Raw genomic sequence first — 20,485 nt, forward strand, 5'->3', positions numbered from 1 at the left:
GAAGATCTTAGGGAATTCTTGCTAGGACCAAGAAAATGGCGTAAAAAACGTTTCATATATGCCGGTATCTACGCTGCTTATAATGAAATATGGAACATTACCCAAGCAGAGACTGCAGAACGAATACGAGAAATTGATAGTAATAATTTAGAGAAATATCTCTCTGTAGTAGACAATGGGTTAACGACTCTGTCGTCCAGGATATATTCATTGGACAGCATTGTGTCTTCTGCCATAGACATCATGGAACAAGACTTGGTCATGTTGCAACAAGGTCAGTCTCAGCTACGTTCTATCATGCTATTAGGCTGGACGCTACAAAACTTGCTTGCAGGCTATGTGCCTTGGTGTTTAATCAACACTACGTAACTGTTTTCAGAATTCAGTCTCACTGATAAACAGATCAGACTGGCGCAAAGGGGAGCAGACTATACGGTGCTGAGCATCGAAAAACTGGAAAAATTACCATTCACGGTGGCAGAAAAAACAGCTACTGAGTGGATTATACATGGTAAAATTACTTTGCCTGTTACAACTTTCCATTTTCAGTATTGCCTAAAACATATACCAGCAGGCAAAGATGAAAGTGTAGTGATCAGGTCCACTCAGTTCAGATGATTTAAGGAGGTTTATTAGAAGTTGGTACAAGATCAAAGGAAGATTAGAACAAGACCAGATCAAGATCAGTTCAGGACCCAATCAAGACCCCACCAGGAGCGGCCAGCAGGCAGCTCAGTCCAGTCAACTGTGACTTCTCTGACGTATCCCCAACATTCTGACAGCATCATCACATTAACATTCCACTTGTGGTAGAATAGCATTGCATTAACATTAGCAGGATATGACATATCCTCCTTTCTTATACGGGAAAACAAAAAGCTAGAAACAGAAGAGGAGAACCTGAGAAAGTGAAAGCAAAAAGAACAACAATGAGAGGACATCCATCAAAAGAAGAGCAGTGTGAGAACAACCATAGAAAGAAGAGCAACAAGAGGGAAATCAAGAAACAGAGAAGAAAGGAAATCAAACATAGAAACCATCCTACCTTCTTACACAACAGAGAAGAAGAAAAAAACAACAACGTAAGAGAAAAGGATAAAAGAAAGCACAAAAGAGTGCCCCAAAGCACACCCACTGGCCAGAACAGGAATGAATGGAGGCTGAAAATGGAAAACTAACAGGCTGCGACGAACGCAGAGGAAGAAAACACGACAGAAAAGCAAAGGAAAGTCCAGAATCCACAAGAGACATGAGAAGAAGACCTCAGAAGGAAAACAGAAAAGAAGAAAGAAACAAGGAAGATGAGGAAAAATAAGGGTGATTCCCCTTCTAAACACCATTATCGTAACGCAATGACAAAAATGTAATGCAAAGTTAACAGTGCAAAAATAGCAATATAAAATACAATATAAACTTAGCAATGAAAGCATGAAATGCACTCAAATAGGGTAAAAACTTAAGCTAAATATGTGAACTAAAATGCATGACTAATCTCTTGGGATAGAAATGCGTTGTGCACAAAACAGGGGAAACTCCCCATACACATATAAGTGTAAGGACAAACATTGTGTGGAAAAACCACACCGTGCACAGTAGTAATGTAACTGTGTTAAACAGCACCCATGAGTAGGTACTCATGACATATTCCAAAGAATAAACTGAATATTTGGGTAAGAACCCATGATAATGCAAAAGGACTGTGACCTTTGCATGAGAACTGACAGTGTATGGGTGGAAACCCATATACTTAATGCAAAGGGGCTACACCCTTGCATAGCTCTCAGGAGGGAGGTGGAAAAGAATTGTGCACACCCTGTGTAGGGTAAACAAGGTGTCCGTGTATGGACAAATAGGGTGAAGCTACCACACTGTGCACTAAAGCAACATAAATGTTAGCTTTTCGGGTAAGAACCCGAATACATGGGTAGGCACCCATGACTTAAATGTGGGTAGGAACCCGAACCAATGGGTAGGAACCCATGACAAATCTCTATGGATAGAGAAGCACAAAAGATGCAAAACAGACTAAAACCGTTGCATAGTTGCCCTGAGTGAAAAGACTCAAGACGTAAAACAGTAGCTGTAAAACGAGCAAATGGGACTTAAACAAACTGCAGGCAAATGGGACTACAAACCCATTGCAAACCCAAAAAAAACATCACAGTATTACAGTCGTGAGGGTGAATACATCAGCATTAGAAAGAAGTACCAAGCGTAAACATAACATGACTTAAGGAATGTACAGCATTTTCTGAAAGTGCTGAAATACAAACATAATAAATGTACTGAAAAACAAAACAGCAAGCTGAATAGAAGACTGACAAAGGTGTGCCTGTCACCGAAATAATAGACATGCGTGGGACAGATTGTGACAAATGATGGAGACATGCCATAAAAGGCAGCAAATCAATGAAATTGGCAGTGGATCAAAGAAACTTGCAGCAGATGAAGGTACTTGGCAGCCTACATCATGTCCACAGAAGATAAAAGAGCTAAAGAGCACACTGAGAACTCACCACATGGGCTGGTATAATTACCAACGAGACTAGAAACAACCAACACAGCAATTCTGGCAAGAGCAAAGGATGCACTTAAGTGGAAAGCGATGCTTCAAGAACGATGAAAAGAAAAATGATCTTGAGCCGAGACGCTCATGGCAAGATTCAAGGCAGTGTATACCAGAAAAGCAGTAAAACACAGTCCATCGCAGGCAAAGTTGATTTCCTGCATCCTGAAATCTCCAAACCAAAGATGGCGGAGCGTACGGGAGACGCATGCTGGATGGCTCACGGCACGCTCCTGCTTCTGAACGTCCATAAGCAGTATCAAAGTGAATGAAAGCCGAAGACGTCATGGGAGGTTGCTGAGAAGCTCCGCGCGTGAAAGTGGTAGAGGTGAGTTGCGCAAGCCAATTTTAAATTTAAATTCGAAGCTTAACTGATATTACCAACTGGCCTTAAGAAAACATTATAATCAATAAAAACAGAACTCCGCTTTGATAAATGTCTTTCTGCTATAAATGTGGCAGAGACTCTGGGATCCGAATAAAGTTCATCCGTAACTGTCAATACGTCAGTAGACAAATAAAGCAGGCAAACAAAACATCTGGTGAAGCTCTCAAGTACGTAGTATTCAAATATTCAGGTTTTCACTGACCATGCCGTTCGTGTAGATTTGTGCCCTGTGAGCAAGACGTTTTGGTTGAAGTGCAGGTGAACATAATAGTGACACCTCAGCTGGCGCACACAGTTGAAAGGCTGTTGATCCTTACTTTGCATAAATGCACAGTTCCAGTAAATGTGGCTACGCGAGAACAGGAAAGCATACGCACAGTTTTTTTTGTAGAAATGTGCCTTTTGAAAAATATACAGCACACATTGTTTGGCGCATCCATCCAATAGCACTTGTTTGGCGCATCCATCCAATAGCACACTTCTTCCATATACAGCGCACACAAATATATGTGGCACTTGAGCAGGATATGTAAGGCCCACCATCACTGAAGGCGCAGCACTGGTCACGCAGAGATTGACCCTGGAGAGTAGACAGCCTTTAGAAGATGAACAGCTCTTTAAGTTGAACAGACTGTGCTGCGTAGACTGGAACTGGCACTTTGCATTGAGGGCAACCGATGGGAGGTCACTGGTGGGGTCAAGGATGCCAGATTGAGATAGGTGCCAGCTTGAGTTACTGTTAAGTCTGTAGTTTAAGTTGAATGTAGTTTGAAGAGGTGAAAGTTGCAGGTTCTTTTGAAGATCGTCGCCAAAATTCTGTAGTGATCAGGTCCACTCAGTTCAGATGATTTAAGAAGGTATATTAGAAGTTGGTACAAGATCACAGGAAGATTAGAACAAGACCAGATCAAGATCAGTTCAGGACCCAATCAAGACCCCACCAGGAGCAGCTAGCAGGCAGCTCAGCCCAGTCAACTGTGACTTCTCTGACATATCCCCAACATTCTGACAGCATCATCACATTAACATTCCACTTGTGGTAGAATACCATTGCATTAACATTAGCAGGATATGACAGAAAGGTTGGGCTAAGAATACATCAAGACATCTTGGGATTTACCTTACACACATAGATGTTGGAGTGGGGGGTGTGAAGTGTTTCTTAGTGGTACAAACTGTGAAAACGCACTAAGCGGTACTCTCCTTTGTAAGGGTATTCATTTACACGGGGCCTGCGATGGTTCCACTTATCCTGTCACCTGCAAGGCTCACCAGCTGCAGTGATTAATCCAATTTTTGGACTACTTCCAAATGGAAGTTACCTCATGTTGAATGATCACAGCTACTGTGGCATGTTGCCAGGTATCCCATATCTAGTAACGGTTACATCCAGGGTCACTTGCTGTATGCAAGTCTTGTTTCCACAAATACAGACAGTCAGGGAGTCGCCTCTATGGCCTTCACTGAACATCTCTTCTATACGAATTGATACTCTAAGCAGAATGAAAGCCATTCTTTTACAACAAACTGTGCCACTGACCTCGGCCAAAGAAACCTATGATCTACAAGTTGCAAGGACTTCTGCCGAGATACATGCCCTTTTGAATACAAACTGCCCTATACATTTCTCCGAAATGTTGGAACGTATCTCAAACATGTCTGATACGAGCGGTATTGTACATGTATTTAAGACCGAGTGTCAAGCAGTCCTCGGAATAATTCCCAACTTTGTGCACTCTGTGTTTGGCCGACTGCCACTACTTTTTGGACTCATTGCAGGGATCCTATTTTTGCTCCTACTGCTCCGATATGGCAAGAAAAATCATCAGCGTCACTCCGAGCACCATAGAGAGAGCTCTATTGGAAATGAAGTGTTGTGAGAGCATCGTCCAAATTTTGGGTTTACCTCGGCTACGAGAATTAAATACCACATGGTTTCTGTCATTTGGACCAATTTGGCAAGATTGCATCTTACCTGTTCTACGCTGCCTGCTTTGCGGTGAAGAATGCGTGCTAGACATCTGTCTAACACTTTCATCAGTCATGCCTACAGATATCGATACTCTGCTGGACCCTGTAATGGCCCATGCTGTGTGTTGTCCCCAGCGGCTACCAATCCTGATGACGGCATTCATTGAGATCTCACAGACGCAAATTGCTTCTGCTGAGGTACAAGAGGAAACAACAGGCACTCAGGTAACATCCGATACGAACATTGATTTTGCGACCAATGCTGAAGGCGATGCTTCTCATCTATGTGCGGTTAGTCTTCTAAACGAGGCAATCCAACTCTCACCTACAACAGTAGATTACTTTTTGTCTACAGGATTAGACAATATCATGTTTTCTCCACCCTCCTACTCTGCCTTTTGATTCAGCACACAGTGTACCGGGAGGACTCTAATTTGGCCTTCACTTTTCAAAACAAAGACTAAACTTTGAACTTTTTCCTATGATTAACATTTTTTTTTCTTTTATCCCAAATTTGAATTTTTCTTTTTATGGCACAGTAATCTGCTTATAGTAGAACTATTCATAAAGAACAGAAATCTTTGAAACACTTTTAGAGACTTTGGGCCTCATGTAGGTAGCCCAATACCGGTCGGTAACGGCCGATTTTCGGTAATTATACCGTTACCGACCGGTATTTAGGCTTTTGCAATGTAGGGGACACATTACAGGATTCGGTAATTTACCGAATCGGTAAAATTACCGAATCAGTAATTTTACCGATTCGGTAAATACCGAATCCTGTAATGATATGTAGGGGGAGTGTGTGGGTGTCGTGTGGAGTCGGTATTTACCACCAACTAATAGTTGGTGGTAAATGAAGAATGGCTCTGTAAATGCATTTTCAAGCGCTTAGAAGTGTGCAATGTCGCAGACATACATGCCCTTAGGGCATGTATGTGTGCCACATGTGCACACATGCAGGAATCGGGGGTGCAACAGGGTGTCAATGTGACACCCTGCCACCCTTGATTGTGCTCCCCCCATCACCGAATCGGTATTTACCGATTCGGTAATGAGGCATACCTTCCCATTGATTGAATCAATGAGAAGGTAGGCCTCATTACCGAATCGGTAAATACCGATTCGGTAATTACCGAATTTCTACGAATCGGTAATTTTTACCGCAGGAATACCTACATAGCATTTACCACTTCATAAATACCGAATCGGTATGATTCGGTATTTATGAAGTGGTAAATGCCAGGCCACCTACATAAGGCCCTATATGTCACCTTGTCAAACACAATTGGTTTATGTAACTTGACATGAAATGGGTTCAGCTTTTTTCTTCTGTATTTACGAGCCATTTCATAACGTATATATGTATGTTCATTCATTTAGCATTCGATGTAAATATATGCTTAGAATGAAACATTGCTTTGATATGTACAGCACCAATGCATTTTTATGCATGGCAACAGTTTTTATGCATTTTACAAATGTATTTTTAAACATGGTCTTGGCCATCCAAATGTAGCTATCTTTTAGATGTTTAGCATGTTTAGGATTTAGTAATGTCGTTCATACGAAAGTGGAGTGGGTGTTGTGTGTCGATTTAGATACCGTAAATAGGTTTCCCGATTTATGTCCTTATATAGGCACAATTCGCATTGCCCATATTTAGGCATAGAAATCCTACCCTTATTTAGGCATTATCCATGCTACCCAAATACAGACATGGCCACCTACATCCGTTTAGCTACGTCACAACGAGTTCTTGGAAAACCAGACTCCTAAGCCTTTAGGACTTCCCCTTGCTTGGATATTGATTTCTCCAAGAACTCATTTATTATGCATGAACATCTATTCCTTAGGGGTTCATTCATGATTTTCTTCTGCCCGACTTTTACGTCAATACTGGCATTCCTAAACACCATCAAGGTATAAATATACCTTCACTTACCATGGCAAAACACGGTTTGGCTGCCTACTTGCATGATGCGGCTTGCCACGGCAAGTTCGGAAAGGAAGTCAAGTCCCCGCCTGACGCACTGACCAGATGCTGTCATCCTCCTCGCAGAGAATCCAACTCCAGTGTTTCTGACTCCCCTTGCGGGGTGTTGATCAAGACTCTGAAAGAGGTTCCAACCTCACTCATTCTAAGGTATGGAGCTGACTAGAACCTAGAGGGACTTTTGGAAAATCTTGGCAACTATAGCTAAACTAGACTATAGACAAACAGCACCTACTTCTTTATCTCGTACTACACTTAGGTTAGGTACACTGGGGTAGAACTAGCTAGAAGCATCAGATGAGTATTAACATATTAGCCTGTGTTATTTATGTATGTATTTTATGAATATCTGTCATAGCTATAAACCATGCTATTGCAGTATTATTTTATCTTACTGCTAACGCTGTACATATTTTACTTCGCATTCTGTCTTACGATTGTAGCAGTTCATATCTCTTGCACGAGAAATAAGACTGTTCAATAAACCCTTTTTATTGAAACGCCCGTCTCTCTATTTCTGTGCAACTCTGTAGAAACAAAGCATGCACGATTGACTGAGTGAAACTTATCTATTGTTTCCACGATTCTGAGATTGTTCCGATTCTAAGGGAAACAAAGTTGTCATGTTTATGCGGTCTTCAGAAACTAATTCCTTCTTGTTTATTCGAGAAGTTTCTAGTGACCTCTGAGTTAGCTGGCACACACAAGTAATTAAGTTTAATGTACTCGATAGAGACATACTGACCTCAGTCCTATGTCAAAGCAATAGTATACATTATTCCAATGCGCAGGGCCTATCAGGAATATAGGAACTACACTACAGTATCCTGTGACTTCAGACTAGCGTTGTCCTGAGAGCTTGCACTAGGAACATTCTCAGACATCACATTCAGTCTAACCTAAGACATAACTCCCCCAACACATTCTACTGCCCCAAAACCAAAGCATCTCTCAGGACCTCCGTGAGATGATGCACTGAGAGTATCCTGAGACATCATTCTAGATCTACCCTGAGATATCACAGTAAAGCTCCCATGAGACATTATATTAGAGTTACTGTGAGACATCAAACCACACCCACTGAATTTCACACTACGGCCACCTCAAAATATCACATCAGGGATACCCGGAGATATCACATTATGGGTAACTAAACCCTAACACAGTAGTCAAACCCCGAAGCATCAGATTAGGGATACCCTGAGACATCACACTAGAGCTATCGTAAGACATCATATTAGAGTCACAGTGACATCACACTGGGACTACCTTGAGACGTCACACTATCGCCACTGTTGCATCACAACAAAATGGGAAGTCACACTCTCGCTAGGTTGAGACATTACACAAGGACCATAGTGAGAAGTCACACTCTTCCTACTCTGAGACATCACACTCTCGCTACCCTGAGACATCACGCTAGGACTCTATTGGGAAGCCACACTCTCACTATCTTGAAACATCACACTCTCACTCACCTGAGACATCATACAAGGGCCATACTAGGGACTCACCCTCTGGCTACCCTGAGAAAACACACCAGAAAGCATATTTGGGCTATCCTATGACATGGAAAAGAAGAGCTACCAATCTCTGACATAATAGATGAGCCACTGAACAACAAACGATGTCCTTTAAGATTGTGCGATAGCAACGCCATAAGGATCACAGCTAAGCCCTCCTGCATCAGTGCATGGCCCCAATGCAGGACTTTACAGCACCTCTGGCACAACTAGTAGCTCATTGTCAGTGCTATATGGATGAATGGATGCTTGAAGGTTTGCTTTAATGTGAGATCCTACCATACTGCATAAATGTAACTCTTTGTGGTTAGGTTCACCTAGTAACTATCAGTCATCAAAGTAGGTGGCCCAAGAGTTAATGAGACTGTGTTGGGTGGTCAAAGGGTGCTTCAAGGGCTCGCAGAAGATTACATGGGGTGAGAAAGGGAATGACTACGATGTGCCATGATCACTACCAACACATCCTTTTTTGGTTTTGGGCTAGGTGTCGACTGACGTTGTGGCATACACCACACATTCTGACATCTTGTGCGGGCGGTGGCCTGCATTCGCACCAGCGACAGAGTTCACCCTGGTGTACAGGATGTAGTCTTGGTCCTGAGAGGGTCGCCTAGATACTCCTAGCTGCACGTCGTTCTGGACCCTGGAGTAGACCATCTGCTCTGATTCCTTGTAGGGCTGGGGTCCTCTTTTGTCGTCTTCAGTACTCAGAGTTGCGTAGGGCAAGCATTCCTGGATCCCATCAAGTGAAAAAGGAAACACAAGACACCTGTCAATATTGCAGCCAAGCAAACGTTGCTGGACATCAACTCATGACAGAATAGAATTTTTCATAACACACCAAAACAAGCACAAATGTTTATTAAAGTTACTAGAATATGCATAATTGGGTCAAATTGTGGTCTTCACCGCAATGTCACCGGGCATCCATTTTGTGATTTCTTATTCACTTGATAGTTTTCCTTCTCTGCAAATTCACATAGCAATTTTCCTGCACAGTACTACAGGTTTTTGTTGAATATTATTTCCTCTGCAGAATGCTAAGAAATGCAGAAGAAGGCGTGCACTTCAAGTTACGCCACACCAAGTCTAATAGTGATTACGGTGTCCTCAGATCTGTCTGTGGGCTGACTGATGGGTGGTTACCACTTTTAGCGAGTACAAGTTCTGAGTGTGTCCTCGGGCACCCTGACACTGCACAAGATTTAGACTGTGTATTGATCACTGACATGCCCTCCTTAGTTGTGCGCATGCATACACAGGCGCACGCACGCATGCACACATGAACACAGGCACACACGCTGCTAGGCATATGCTTAATGCACATAAGACCCTTGCTCCACAAAGTGCAGGACCAGATCTCCAAATAGCTGGTTGGAAAATACTGGTCGTATATTGTGACCAGTAAAGATTTTTTTTAAACCAACCTATATACCTATAGATCAGTTCTTAAATGCCATAATCCCATTGGGTCGCAGTCTCAGCTATCTCATGACTATTAAAGAGGTAGGTCGCAGATTGCTACTCACTATGGCCTACATGTATGAAGCTTCTTTGTGTTCGCAAACGGCCCGAATCACAAAATCAGGCCATTTGCGACCGCAAAAAAGCTTTTTCATGTGTACCAAACAATATTTACAATTCAGTATCTTATTACAACGGCCTCAACAGCGCTGGGATGCCTGGCTTCACCTTGGGGGTGCCCAGGAGTGGACATCTCACAGGGAAAAGCCAGGAAGGGTTCCCCAGCGGTATGAGTACAGCGCCAGGACACCCTAGGGTAGCAGTGCGCTATACAAGTACAACACATTTACATTATCGAATCGTAAATAGGGTTTGCGTTTCAGTGTTAGGAAGGGGTGTGTTTAGAGCGTCCCTTCCTAATATCGAATCACAGAGGTATGCAAGAATGTTTTGAGACCGAAATGCAGTTGCAAAACATTCGCATTTTACAATCAACTTCAAGTTGGTGGTAACCCTTCGCAAATGGGAAGGAGGCACTGTCTGCTCTTAAAAAATTAAAAGAAAACGTTTCATTTTTCTCTTTTAAACACACCTGCTTCCTATAAGGAAAATGGGCTGCATTTAAAAAAAAAGATTGCTTTATTTAAAAGCAATCAGGGGCATGGTAGTCTGCAGACCCCAACAGGCCACCCGTGATTTTAGAGATTCCCAATGTGTTGCAAATTGCGACCTACCTCATTAATATCATGAGGTAGGTTGATTTGCGACCCACTAGAAATTGCTTAATGAAACTCATCGAGTTTTACACATTAGGAATAGAGATTACCTACTTGCGATTCACAGAAAACCGCAATTAGGTAATCTCTATTTCAAATATTGATACATGTGGCCCTTGGATTGGTGGCCATCAAAGGGACCGTGGCCTGCTGGGATCAGCAGACTACCATATCTGCCATTGCTTTTCAATAAAGTGTACTTTTTTTTTTTTAACCCAACTCGTTTTCCTTAAAGGAAACAGAGCTGCAATTAAAAAGAAAAGTCTACTGTTTTTTATTTGTTTGACCACTTCATGCTTTTCAGCACACTTTTTTTTTTACATTCGTCAACGAGAAGAAGTCCAAGCGGACCCCCTTCCTCTTTTTTAATGCATTACTACCACCTTCGAGGTTTCAGTAAAATTTCAATATTTTGCAGTAAAATTTCGGTCGCAAAACATTAATACATCAGATAACACCCCCCTTTTAGATATCGAATGGGTATCCATTTACAATCCCATTTTTGGAGTCAGAAAAACTTTTCTGAGCCTAAAAGGTGATTAGTACATAAAACACATCATGTTAGCTGTCCCAAAAGCCAGATTTGAGTGATCAGATGGCTAGAATGCTTAGTACAATCAGCCACAGATAACTTGCAACCCTTTGGGTGAGTCTATTTCTTTTGCCCCAAACAGCGGTCGTGATGTTGAACAAGGTCATGCAGTATGAGCTCTTGCACGATTTATAAATCAAAGCGAGATCTCACGAGAGTTTAAAATCTCGGCGGCCATCTTTCCATGAATAGGTGCCGTGCCTTATTCTCTTTGCCAATTTCTCCTAGGTGTAGGATACGGTTGTACACTTTTCTTTTGGGATCGAGCTACAGCCATTTTGATGCTACCTGTGTTCTGAGATGACGCTCGGAGGTGCATTTTTGCTATATGCATGTGTAGTATCCGGATGTTATGCATTGCCTCTCCCATGTTTCCCTGTCCCTGGCTGCTCAGCCTGTGTGTGTGTTCTGAATGGAATGTTTGGTGAGTGGACCTTGAGTGGAATGCTTGGGTGACTGAATGAGAGATGACAGTTGATGGATGGGGCTGAGCAGCTAGCAGGCTGCTCCCGGTGGGGTTTACCACAACTTATACCTGGACTTATTCTACCTGTGTACCTGTGGTGGAGCAGGTAAAACAAAAATTTGCACCTTCTTACCTGATACCTGAATAAACCTACGTTGACATCATCACTCCAGTGTGGTCTCCTGATTACTGCACTTATTTTTGGTGACGAGTTGAGGACGTCCCCACACTCTACAGTGGTTCAGGACGACAAGAAAAACTTCATGATGCTTCCTACATCAAGCTGGGAAGGAGCCACTACATGGAGAAGACGACTAACACAAGCGACAGGTACAAGTTCAAGACTGAAGAAACACACAACAGTGTCACTCAAAAGACATGAAGCTACAAAGAAGAAATGTGAAACAAGTACAGCAACAGCACGCACTACAACCCCACTGGTGTCCATCACATCGGACAGCCCCCACACAAGTGTGCTGTACACCGTCTAAACAAGCCATTACTACAAGTCACGTCATGGATGATGCACAGAGCGACCTTGAGTACAGTAAGCCTCTTCATCTACTTCTGTGTTGCTGTGCAGAATGTGACTCACAAGGGCATTTTATTTCTAATAAGTCCTGCGCCTACAAGGTTAGTCTACTCCTTAAAAATGACTTTCTACGTGAGTACATACTCCTTGGTCGCAGCACACGTTAAGATTCACACAGACAACTGTCCTGCGCAAAATCTGTCTACTGCCAGATGTGGGCGCTAGTTTGGAGGTGCCTGAAGAATGACTGTATGTGCTACATGTTTCTACAACGTGTGCAGAGATCTCTACACATGGTCTTGCACAACAAGGACTCTCTTGAGCAAACGGTCAGCTGTGGATGTTTTCAACGCTGAATGCCTGGCTTCACCTTGGGGGTGCCCAGGAGTGGACATCTCACAGGGAAAAGCCAGGAAGGGTTCCCCAGCGGTATGAGTACAGCGCCAGGACACCCTAGGGTAGCAGTGCGCTATACAAGTACAACACATTTACATTATCGAATCGTAAATAGGGTTTGCGTTTCAGTGTTAGGAAGGGGTGTGTTTAGAGCGTCCCTTCCTAATATCGAATCACAGAGGTATGCAAGAATGTTTTGAGACCGAAATGCAGTTGCAAAACATTCGCATTTTACAATCAACTTCAAGTTGGTGGTAACCCTTCGCAAATGGGAAGGAGGCACTGTCTGCTCTTAAAAAATTAAAAGAAAACGTTTCATTTTTCTCTTTTAAACACACCTGCTTCCTATAAGGAAAATGGGCTGCATTTAAAAAAAAAGATTGCTTTATTTAAAAGCAATCAGGGGCATGGTAGTCTGCAGACCCCAACAGGCCACCCGTGATTTTAGAGATTCCCAATGTGTTGCAAATTGCGACCTACCTCATTAATATCATGAGGTAGGTTGATTTGCGACCCACTAGAAATTGCTTAATGAAACTCATCGAGTTTTACACATTAGGAATAGAGATTACCTACTTGCGATTCACAGAAAACCGCAATTAGGTAATCTCTATTTCAAATATTGATACATGTGGCCCTTGGATTGGTGGCCATCAAAGGGACCGTGGCCTGCTGGGATCAGCAGACTACCATATCTGCCATTGCTTTTCAATAAAGTGTACTTTTTTTTTTTAACCCAACTCGTTTTCCTTAAAGGAAACAGAGCTGCAATTAAAAAGAAAAGTCTACTGTTTTTTATTTGTTTGACCACTTCATGCTTTTCAGCACACTTTTTTTTTTACATTCGTCAACGAGAAGAAGTCCAAGCGGACCCCCTTCCTCTTTTTTAATGCATTACTACCACCTTCGAGGTTTCAGTAAAATTTCAATATTTTGCAGTAAAATTTCGGTCGCAAAACATTAATACATCAGATAACACCCCCCTTTTAGATATCGAATGGGTATCCATTTACAATCCCATTTTTGGAGTCAGAAAAACTTTTCTGAGCCTAAAAGGTGATTAGTACATAAAACACATCATGTTAGCTGTCCCAAAAGCCAGATTTGAGTGATCAGATGGCTAGAATGCTTAGTACAATCAGCCACAGATAACTTGCAACCCTTTGGGTGAGTCTATTTCTTTTGCCCCAAACAGCGGTCGTGATGTTGAACAAGGTCATGCAGTATGAGCTCTTGCACGATTTATAAATCAAAGCGAGATCTCACGAGAGTTTAAAATCTCGGCGGCCATCTTTCCATGAATAGGTGCCGTGCCTTATGTGCCGTGCCTTATTCTCTTTGCCAATTTCTCCTAGGTGTAGGATACGGTTGTACACTTTTCTTTTGGGATCGAGCTACAGCCATTTTGATGCTACCTGTGTTCTGAGATGACGCTCGGAGGTGCATTTTTGCTATATGCATGTGTAGTATCCGGATGTTATGCATTGCCTCTCCCATGTTTCCCTGTCCCTGGCTGCTCAGCCTGTGTGTGTGTTCTGAATGGAATGTTTGGTGAGTGGACCTTGAGTGGAATGCTTGGGTGACTGAATGAGAGATGACAGTTGATGGATGGGGCTGAGCAGCTAGCAGGCTGCTCCCGGTGGGGTTTACCACAACTTATACCTGGACTTATTCTACCTGTGTACCTGTGGTGGAGCAGGTAAAACAAAAATTTGCACCTTCTTACCTGATACCTGAATAAACCTACGTTGACATCATCACTCCAGTGTGGTCTCCTGATTACTGCACTTATTTTTGGTGACGAGTTGAGGACGTCCCCACACTCTACAGTGGTTCAGGACGACAAGAAAAACTTCATGATGCTTCCTACATCAAGCTGGGAAGGAGCCACTACATGGAGAAGACGACTAACACAAGCGACAGGTACAAGTTCAAGACTGAAGAAACACACAACAGTGTCACTCAAAAGACATGAAGCTACAAAGAAGAAATGTGAAACAAGTACAGCAACAGCACGCACTACAACCCCACTGGTGTCCATCACATCGGACAGCCCCCACACAAGTGTGCTGTACACCGTCTAAACAAGCCATTACTACAAGTCACGTCATGGATGATGCACAGAGCGACCTTGAGTACAGTAAGCCTCTTCATCTACTTCTGTGTTGCTGTGCAGAATGTGACTCACAAGGGCATTTTATTTCTAATAAGTCCTGCGCCTACAAGGTTAGTCTACTCCTTAAAAATGACTTTCTACGTGAGTACATACTCCTTGGTCGCAGCACACGTTAAGATTCACACAGACAACTGTCCTGCGCAAAATCTGTCTACTGCCAGATGTGGGCGCTAGTTTGGAGGTGCCTGAAGAATGACTGTATGTGCTACATGTTTCTACAACGTGTGCAGAGATCTCTACACATGGTCTTGCACAACAAGGACTCTCTTGAGCAAACGGTCAGCTGTGGATGTTTTCAACGCTGAAACTCCACACAAAGGGGAGCATGGCACAGTGACTCCCATTTGTCTGTCTGTCTCAGGATGTAGGCGCTACTTGAGAGGTGCCTGCGTAATGTTTCTACTCGCGCCTGCATATCTACAAGGTGATGCGTGTCTTCTTCACTGGAGCAGTGGGCCTCTCACAAGAATGGTCGCTTGGAGGTCCATGCCCCAGTTCTGCTGTGAACATTTTGTATCTGGACACTTCAAATGAAGTTTGCAGCGTGTGGAGGTTGTTTTGGCACTTATCGTGCTCCCAGCCATCCACTCTACTTATACAGAGGCTTGGTGTAATTTGGCAGCGGATGGTGGACCGACAACTGAGCTTTGGGTCGTACGTTGGAGATGAGCCCATTTTAGTCAATCATTTTTTTGGCGTCTTTTGAGCTATTTTTGCCTCTGCGCCCGTTTAGCTGCCTTTTACAAATGTAAAAGTTGTGGCGCGTGCCTCAACCAGTGCGCGCACACCTACCTTCATCGTGACGTGTCCAGCTCTGTTGGATCCTCTGTGCAACCTGCTTTTCCAACACTGTGTGATTCTCTGTGACGCATGCTTCGATTGCCTCAAGACGTTTTGGTGCACTGTGGACCCGTGAGCCATCTGGCACTACGTAGAGGACATGCCGCCATCTTAGGGTTGGCTGTAGAACTTCCTTCTCGGTGCTTGGTGATTTGTCTTCGTTCTTGGCCAGCCACCCTGGCTCACGTTTGCTGCATTAAAGTTTTATTTGAACTTGATGGAGTCCAGGGATGATGCACATCGAGACATTCTTTTCGTCAGTCTCTGCCGAGGTAAAACAATTATTTCGTCTAGACAACGTCGGGTTGAAAGGATTCTTTGCCTGCAGCATGTCACCGTTTGAATCACAAGGTACTTTTCTTCCTTTGCCAAAATATTGACGCTCTGCAGCATTTGAATCTACGCTCTTCAGCACAAATACTCGTGGTTGCTTACATGCTTATAAAATGGACTGTGACTCGTTATTTTGGAGGTTGTAAAGTTGGTGAGTATGTGTGTGAACCTGATGGCAAGGAATACTCTCACGCCTTAATTCTGTGCACGCTTCTTTATTTCTCGTACATATGCAGGAGCGCCGGAGCGGAGCTCCGTACTGTTTGGAATCGGCGCGCTTCTGCCGATAAAATGGCCGCTACCGGAAGTCCGCTGACGTCACAAGCAGTGTGCACCCGCAGACTAGACCGCTACACCACATCTCCCCCTTTATAACAACTCATAACATAACAACAACCCCTAGAACTTATACAGTCTTACTTGCTGTCCATACTGAACTCCCCGAACCTCCTGGGCAGCATGACTCTCCTGCCACACCGTGTCCACCTACTGTTCTCACCAGTTTTCGGAGTGGTGGTGACATCGTCCAGGCTGGATGCCTCTTCACCGCCCCTTAGTCCTGCTTCTCTCCACTCCTCCAGCTCTGTCCCCTCCTGGGTGTTGGACGCCTGTCCTCTCATTTCCTCTCTCCCTCTGTGACCAGTTCCCGACCGGGGACTGCTTTCTCCTTCCTGGGTACTCTCCCGTTCTGCCTCCGGGCCCCACTTGGCGCTGGCTGCTCCGGTGTTATCTGACTCCACACTTGTCTTCCTCCCGTCAGTAGGTGTACACCTCGCCATGCGGTCTTGGGACCATATCTTCCCGTCACTGAGAAGAGCTGACCTGGAATATGGTTCCATCACTTGAAACGGGGGGTGAACTTACTATCTCCTTTCTTCCTTTGCGTAGGTAGTTTGACTCTCACCCATTCACCCTTCTCGAATGCGACCTCTTTGGTGTTGTGCTTCTTATCGTAATGCTCCGTGTACACTGTCTGCGCTCTCTCCAAGTTCTTGCGTACCTCCGCTGGGGGCCAGTGGCTTTGCACCGTGAGGCGTTTCCATGCCACATTATCCTTAGTGAAGGGCTCTCTTCCTCTCAACACTCGGAACGGACTGTACCCCGTGGTGGTGGGCGTTATCCGATAGGCCCACATCAGCCGTTTCAACTCCTTCTCCCAATTGACGCCTTGGCTGAGCGCTGCCTGCACCGATCCCATGATCACCCGGTTAAATCTTTCCGCCGATCCATTTCCTGCTGGGTGATATATCGGTGTATGTCGTACTGCGATGCCATTCCTGTCCATGAAAGTTTCCTACTTACTTGATGTGAATTGCGGGCCATTGTCACTCAGAATCCCTTTGGGGATCCCTTCTCTTATAAAGACGTCCGTCAGGAATTCTAGTATTGTTTCTGTTTCCGCGTTATCAGCCACGTGGACCTCCGGCCACTTGGAGTAACGGTCAATTACAACTGTGATGTATTTCTGGATGTCATTCGTGTCCTGTATAGGTCCCAGGATGTCGATGGAAATCTCTTCCCATGGGTTTTCCGGACATTCGTATCGCCCCAGGGGCGGACGTAACACTTTTTGGGTCTTGTCCGCATTGCTGCATTGCTCGCATGCCCTCACATGACGTTCTACTACTATGTCCATCCCCGGCCACCAGTAGTCTTCCTTTGCTCTCCATTTTGTTTTCACTATTCCTAGGTGGCCTTCATGTGCGATGGACAGAATGCGATGCCTCAATGTGTGCGGAGGGACCACTTTACTGCCTCGTAGCAAGAACCATGGTTTGTCCCCAACAGACAATTCTTCCTGGACTTCCCAATACTGTTTCAATTCTTTCTCCAGCAATCTCTTGTCCGGCCATCCATTGGTTACATACGCCTTCACTGCAATTATTTTCTCATCCTTGTCGTATTCGGTCTCCCATTCCTAGGCACTTATGGCTCTTTCATGATCTCCTGCGAAAGCAACCGCGTAGTCCTCCCATCCTCCTTCGTCCTGGACTTCCGTGACTTCTTTGGATGCTGCCCTACTCAAGAAGTCAGCCACTTTGTTCTTGTGTCCTGGTAGATACTCCACATCATATACATAATCTAGTAGTCTCAGCGTCATCTTGGCGATTCGTGGAGTGGCATGTTCATGCCCGCAGGACGTGAGGACCTTCACCAACGGCTTGTGGTCCGTGCGCAAAAGGAACCTTCCGCCCCACAGGAATTGCCGGAATCTCTCCATTGCCCACACTGCCGCAAGCATTTCCTTTTCAATGACACTGAATTTACTCTCATTGGGAGCTAACGCTCGGGACGCAAAACTTATCGTGGTGATCACTCCTTCAGTGGTCCTTTGCGTGAGCACCGCCCCTAGTCCTCGGTCACTAGCGTCCGTGGTTAACATGGTTTGTGCATTTGGGTCGAATCCATGTATGGGCACTGCCTCGCTGATGTGTCTTTTCATGTCCTCAAATTCCTGTAGTTGCTCTTCAGTCCATTGGAACATGGATTTGTCTTTAAGAATTGACCTTAAATGGTGGGTCTTGGAGGCAAAGTGTGGTACAAACTTACTATAAAACTCTGCCATCCCCAAGAAGGTTCGGACATCTTCCTTGTTCGTGGGCGTAGGGGCATCTTTTATTGCGGCGACGTTGAACGCTTTAGGTTCGATGCCGTGTTGACTTATCTCGTGCCCTAAATACGTGACTTTGTTCATTCCGAACTTGCATTTGTCCCATTGGGCGGTGAGTCCATTTTGCCTTAACACGGTTAAAACTTCTTTCAGTTTCCTGTTGTGATCCGCTTTGGATGTTCCCATTACCAATATGTCGTCCTGGAAATATTGGATACCTATTTTCTTTTTGAAAAACTGCTGCCGCAGAGGCAAGTCCAAACGGCATCCTCAGGAACTTGTAGCATTCGAACGGAGTGATAAACGACGTCAGATGGTTGCATGATCGATGTAAGGCAATCTGATGGTAGGCGGATGTCAAGTCTATGGTGGAGAACCATTGTGCCCCTTGGGTCTTGGCTAACATTTCGTTGATCCTGGGAAGCGGGAACTAGTCCACCACAATGTTCTTGTTAAGTTCCCTTAGATCAACACATAACCTCACCTTCCCGTTGGGTTTTCTGCGCTACCACTAAGGGTGCCAACCATTCCGCGTTGTCGATCGCCTCTATCACACCATTGTCCTCCAGTCTCTGCAACTCTTCCTGTACGGCAGCCCTGGTCCAGAATGGAATGTTGCGTACTTTGTGGGACACCGGTTGAGCCCCCTCTCTCAGATGGATTCTATGTGTGAACTTCGCCATGCGGCCGATGGAGTCCTTGAAAACTTCCGGGAATTCTTCCTCCCATCGCCGCGCTTCATATTCTGGTCCTTCTTCGGTCATGAGAACTTGCGTGTGTCCTCCTGGGTTCAGCTTCATTCCTAAAGCTCCCTGGTCTTTCCAGCCCAGTACTGATGGTCCTTTTTCTGCCACGTACAATTTCCCTTCGCACGTTCTGCCCCTGAACTCAAAAGATAAAGAGCAAAATCCCACCATGGGTATGGGCTCCCCGGTGAACGTCACTGGATGGATGTCAGTGGGCCTCAGGTGATACTTCGTTCTCGTTACAAAATCTTCCTCCCATATCTTCCTTTGTATAATCGTGTAGGGCGACCCCGAGTCCGCTACCATGGTAACTCTTACCCCGCCGATCATCATTTCGCACCTTGGTTTCTTGTCAGCTGAGCTCTCTATGCCCAGTACTTGTTCTTCCACTATCAAGATCTCGTCGTCCTCCTCCTCGTTCTCTTCTTCATCCTCCTTGCGTGTTCCTTGTGCCACGTACTTTACTTCCTGCCTCGGGGACTTCCTTCGACACACCTTTTCATAGTGTCCTACTAGCCCACAGTATGCGCACTTGGCGCCGAATGCCGGACAGCCCTTGTCGTTGGCGGTATGCGTGCCGCTGCCGCATCTGTAGCAGGCATTCTTACTCCACTGCCGTTGTCCTTGTGGTCTTGTTGTTCTGGCATTGAACCTTTTGTAGTTCCGTGTTCCTTGCTGTCCTGCTGGTTGCTTGCTGTCTGTAGTCTTCCGGTCCTCCACTTTGTACACCGCTTGCTCTGGGTGGCTTTCGCGATTGGTTGCTTCTGCGCACCTCCTGGTCAAGTCCGCCTTTTTTACTAAGGCCACGACTGTCTTCAACGGTGCGTCGCCATTTGTCCACAGCTTCTCTTGAATGGAGGAATTCACTGTGTGCATGATGATTTGGTCTCTTATCAGTTCTTCTTGTAAGGTTCCAAATTTACATATTAGGGCCAATTTCTGTAGGGCCGCCACGTATTCATCGACTGATTGTTTTGCTTCCTATGGTAGAAGTTATACCGATCTATCGCTGTGCATACCACCGGGCGGTAGTGGGCGTCTAGGTCTTCTATCGCATGTTGGAACATATCATCGTCCGCTGCTGGTCTATCCTCTTTCACCAGGTCTTG

The 20,485-nt window shown here is 44.7% G+C and overlaps 1 protein-coding gene across 1 annotated transcript in view; it reads right to left on the bottom strand.

The window, feature by feature from the left end:
• Positions 1 to 613: 613 nt before the first annotated feature.
• LOC146869695 (cytotoxic T-lymphocyte protein 4-like) overlaps positions 614 to 20,485 on the bottom strand; it is a 73,234-nt gene continuing 53,362 nt past the window's right edge. The window contains exon 5 of the mRNA XM_085612115.1: positions 614 to 9,176. Within this exon, the coding sequence (XP_085468241.1) occupies positions 8,925 to 9,176 (252 nt within the window). The 3' untranslated portion in view covers positions 614 to 8,924. The remainder of the gene's footprint in view (positions 9,177 to 20,485) is intronic.

Source organism: Triturus cristatus, chromosome 1_1 (genome assembly GCF_964204655.1).
Source record: "Triturus cristatus chromosome 1_1, aTriCri1.1, whole genome shotgun sequence".
In the NCBI taxonomy this organism is placed as follows: Eukaryota; Metazoa; Chordata; class Amphibia; order Caudata; family Salamandridae; genus Triturus; species Triturus cristatus.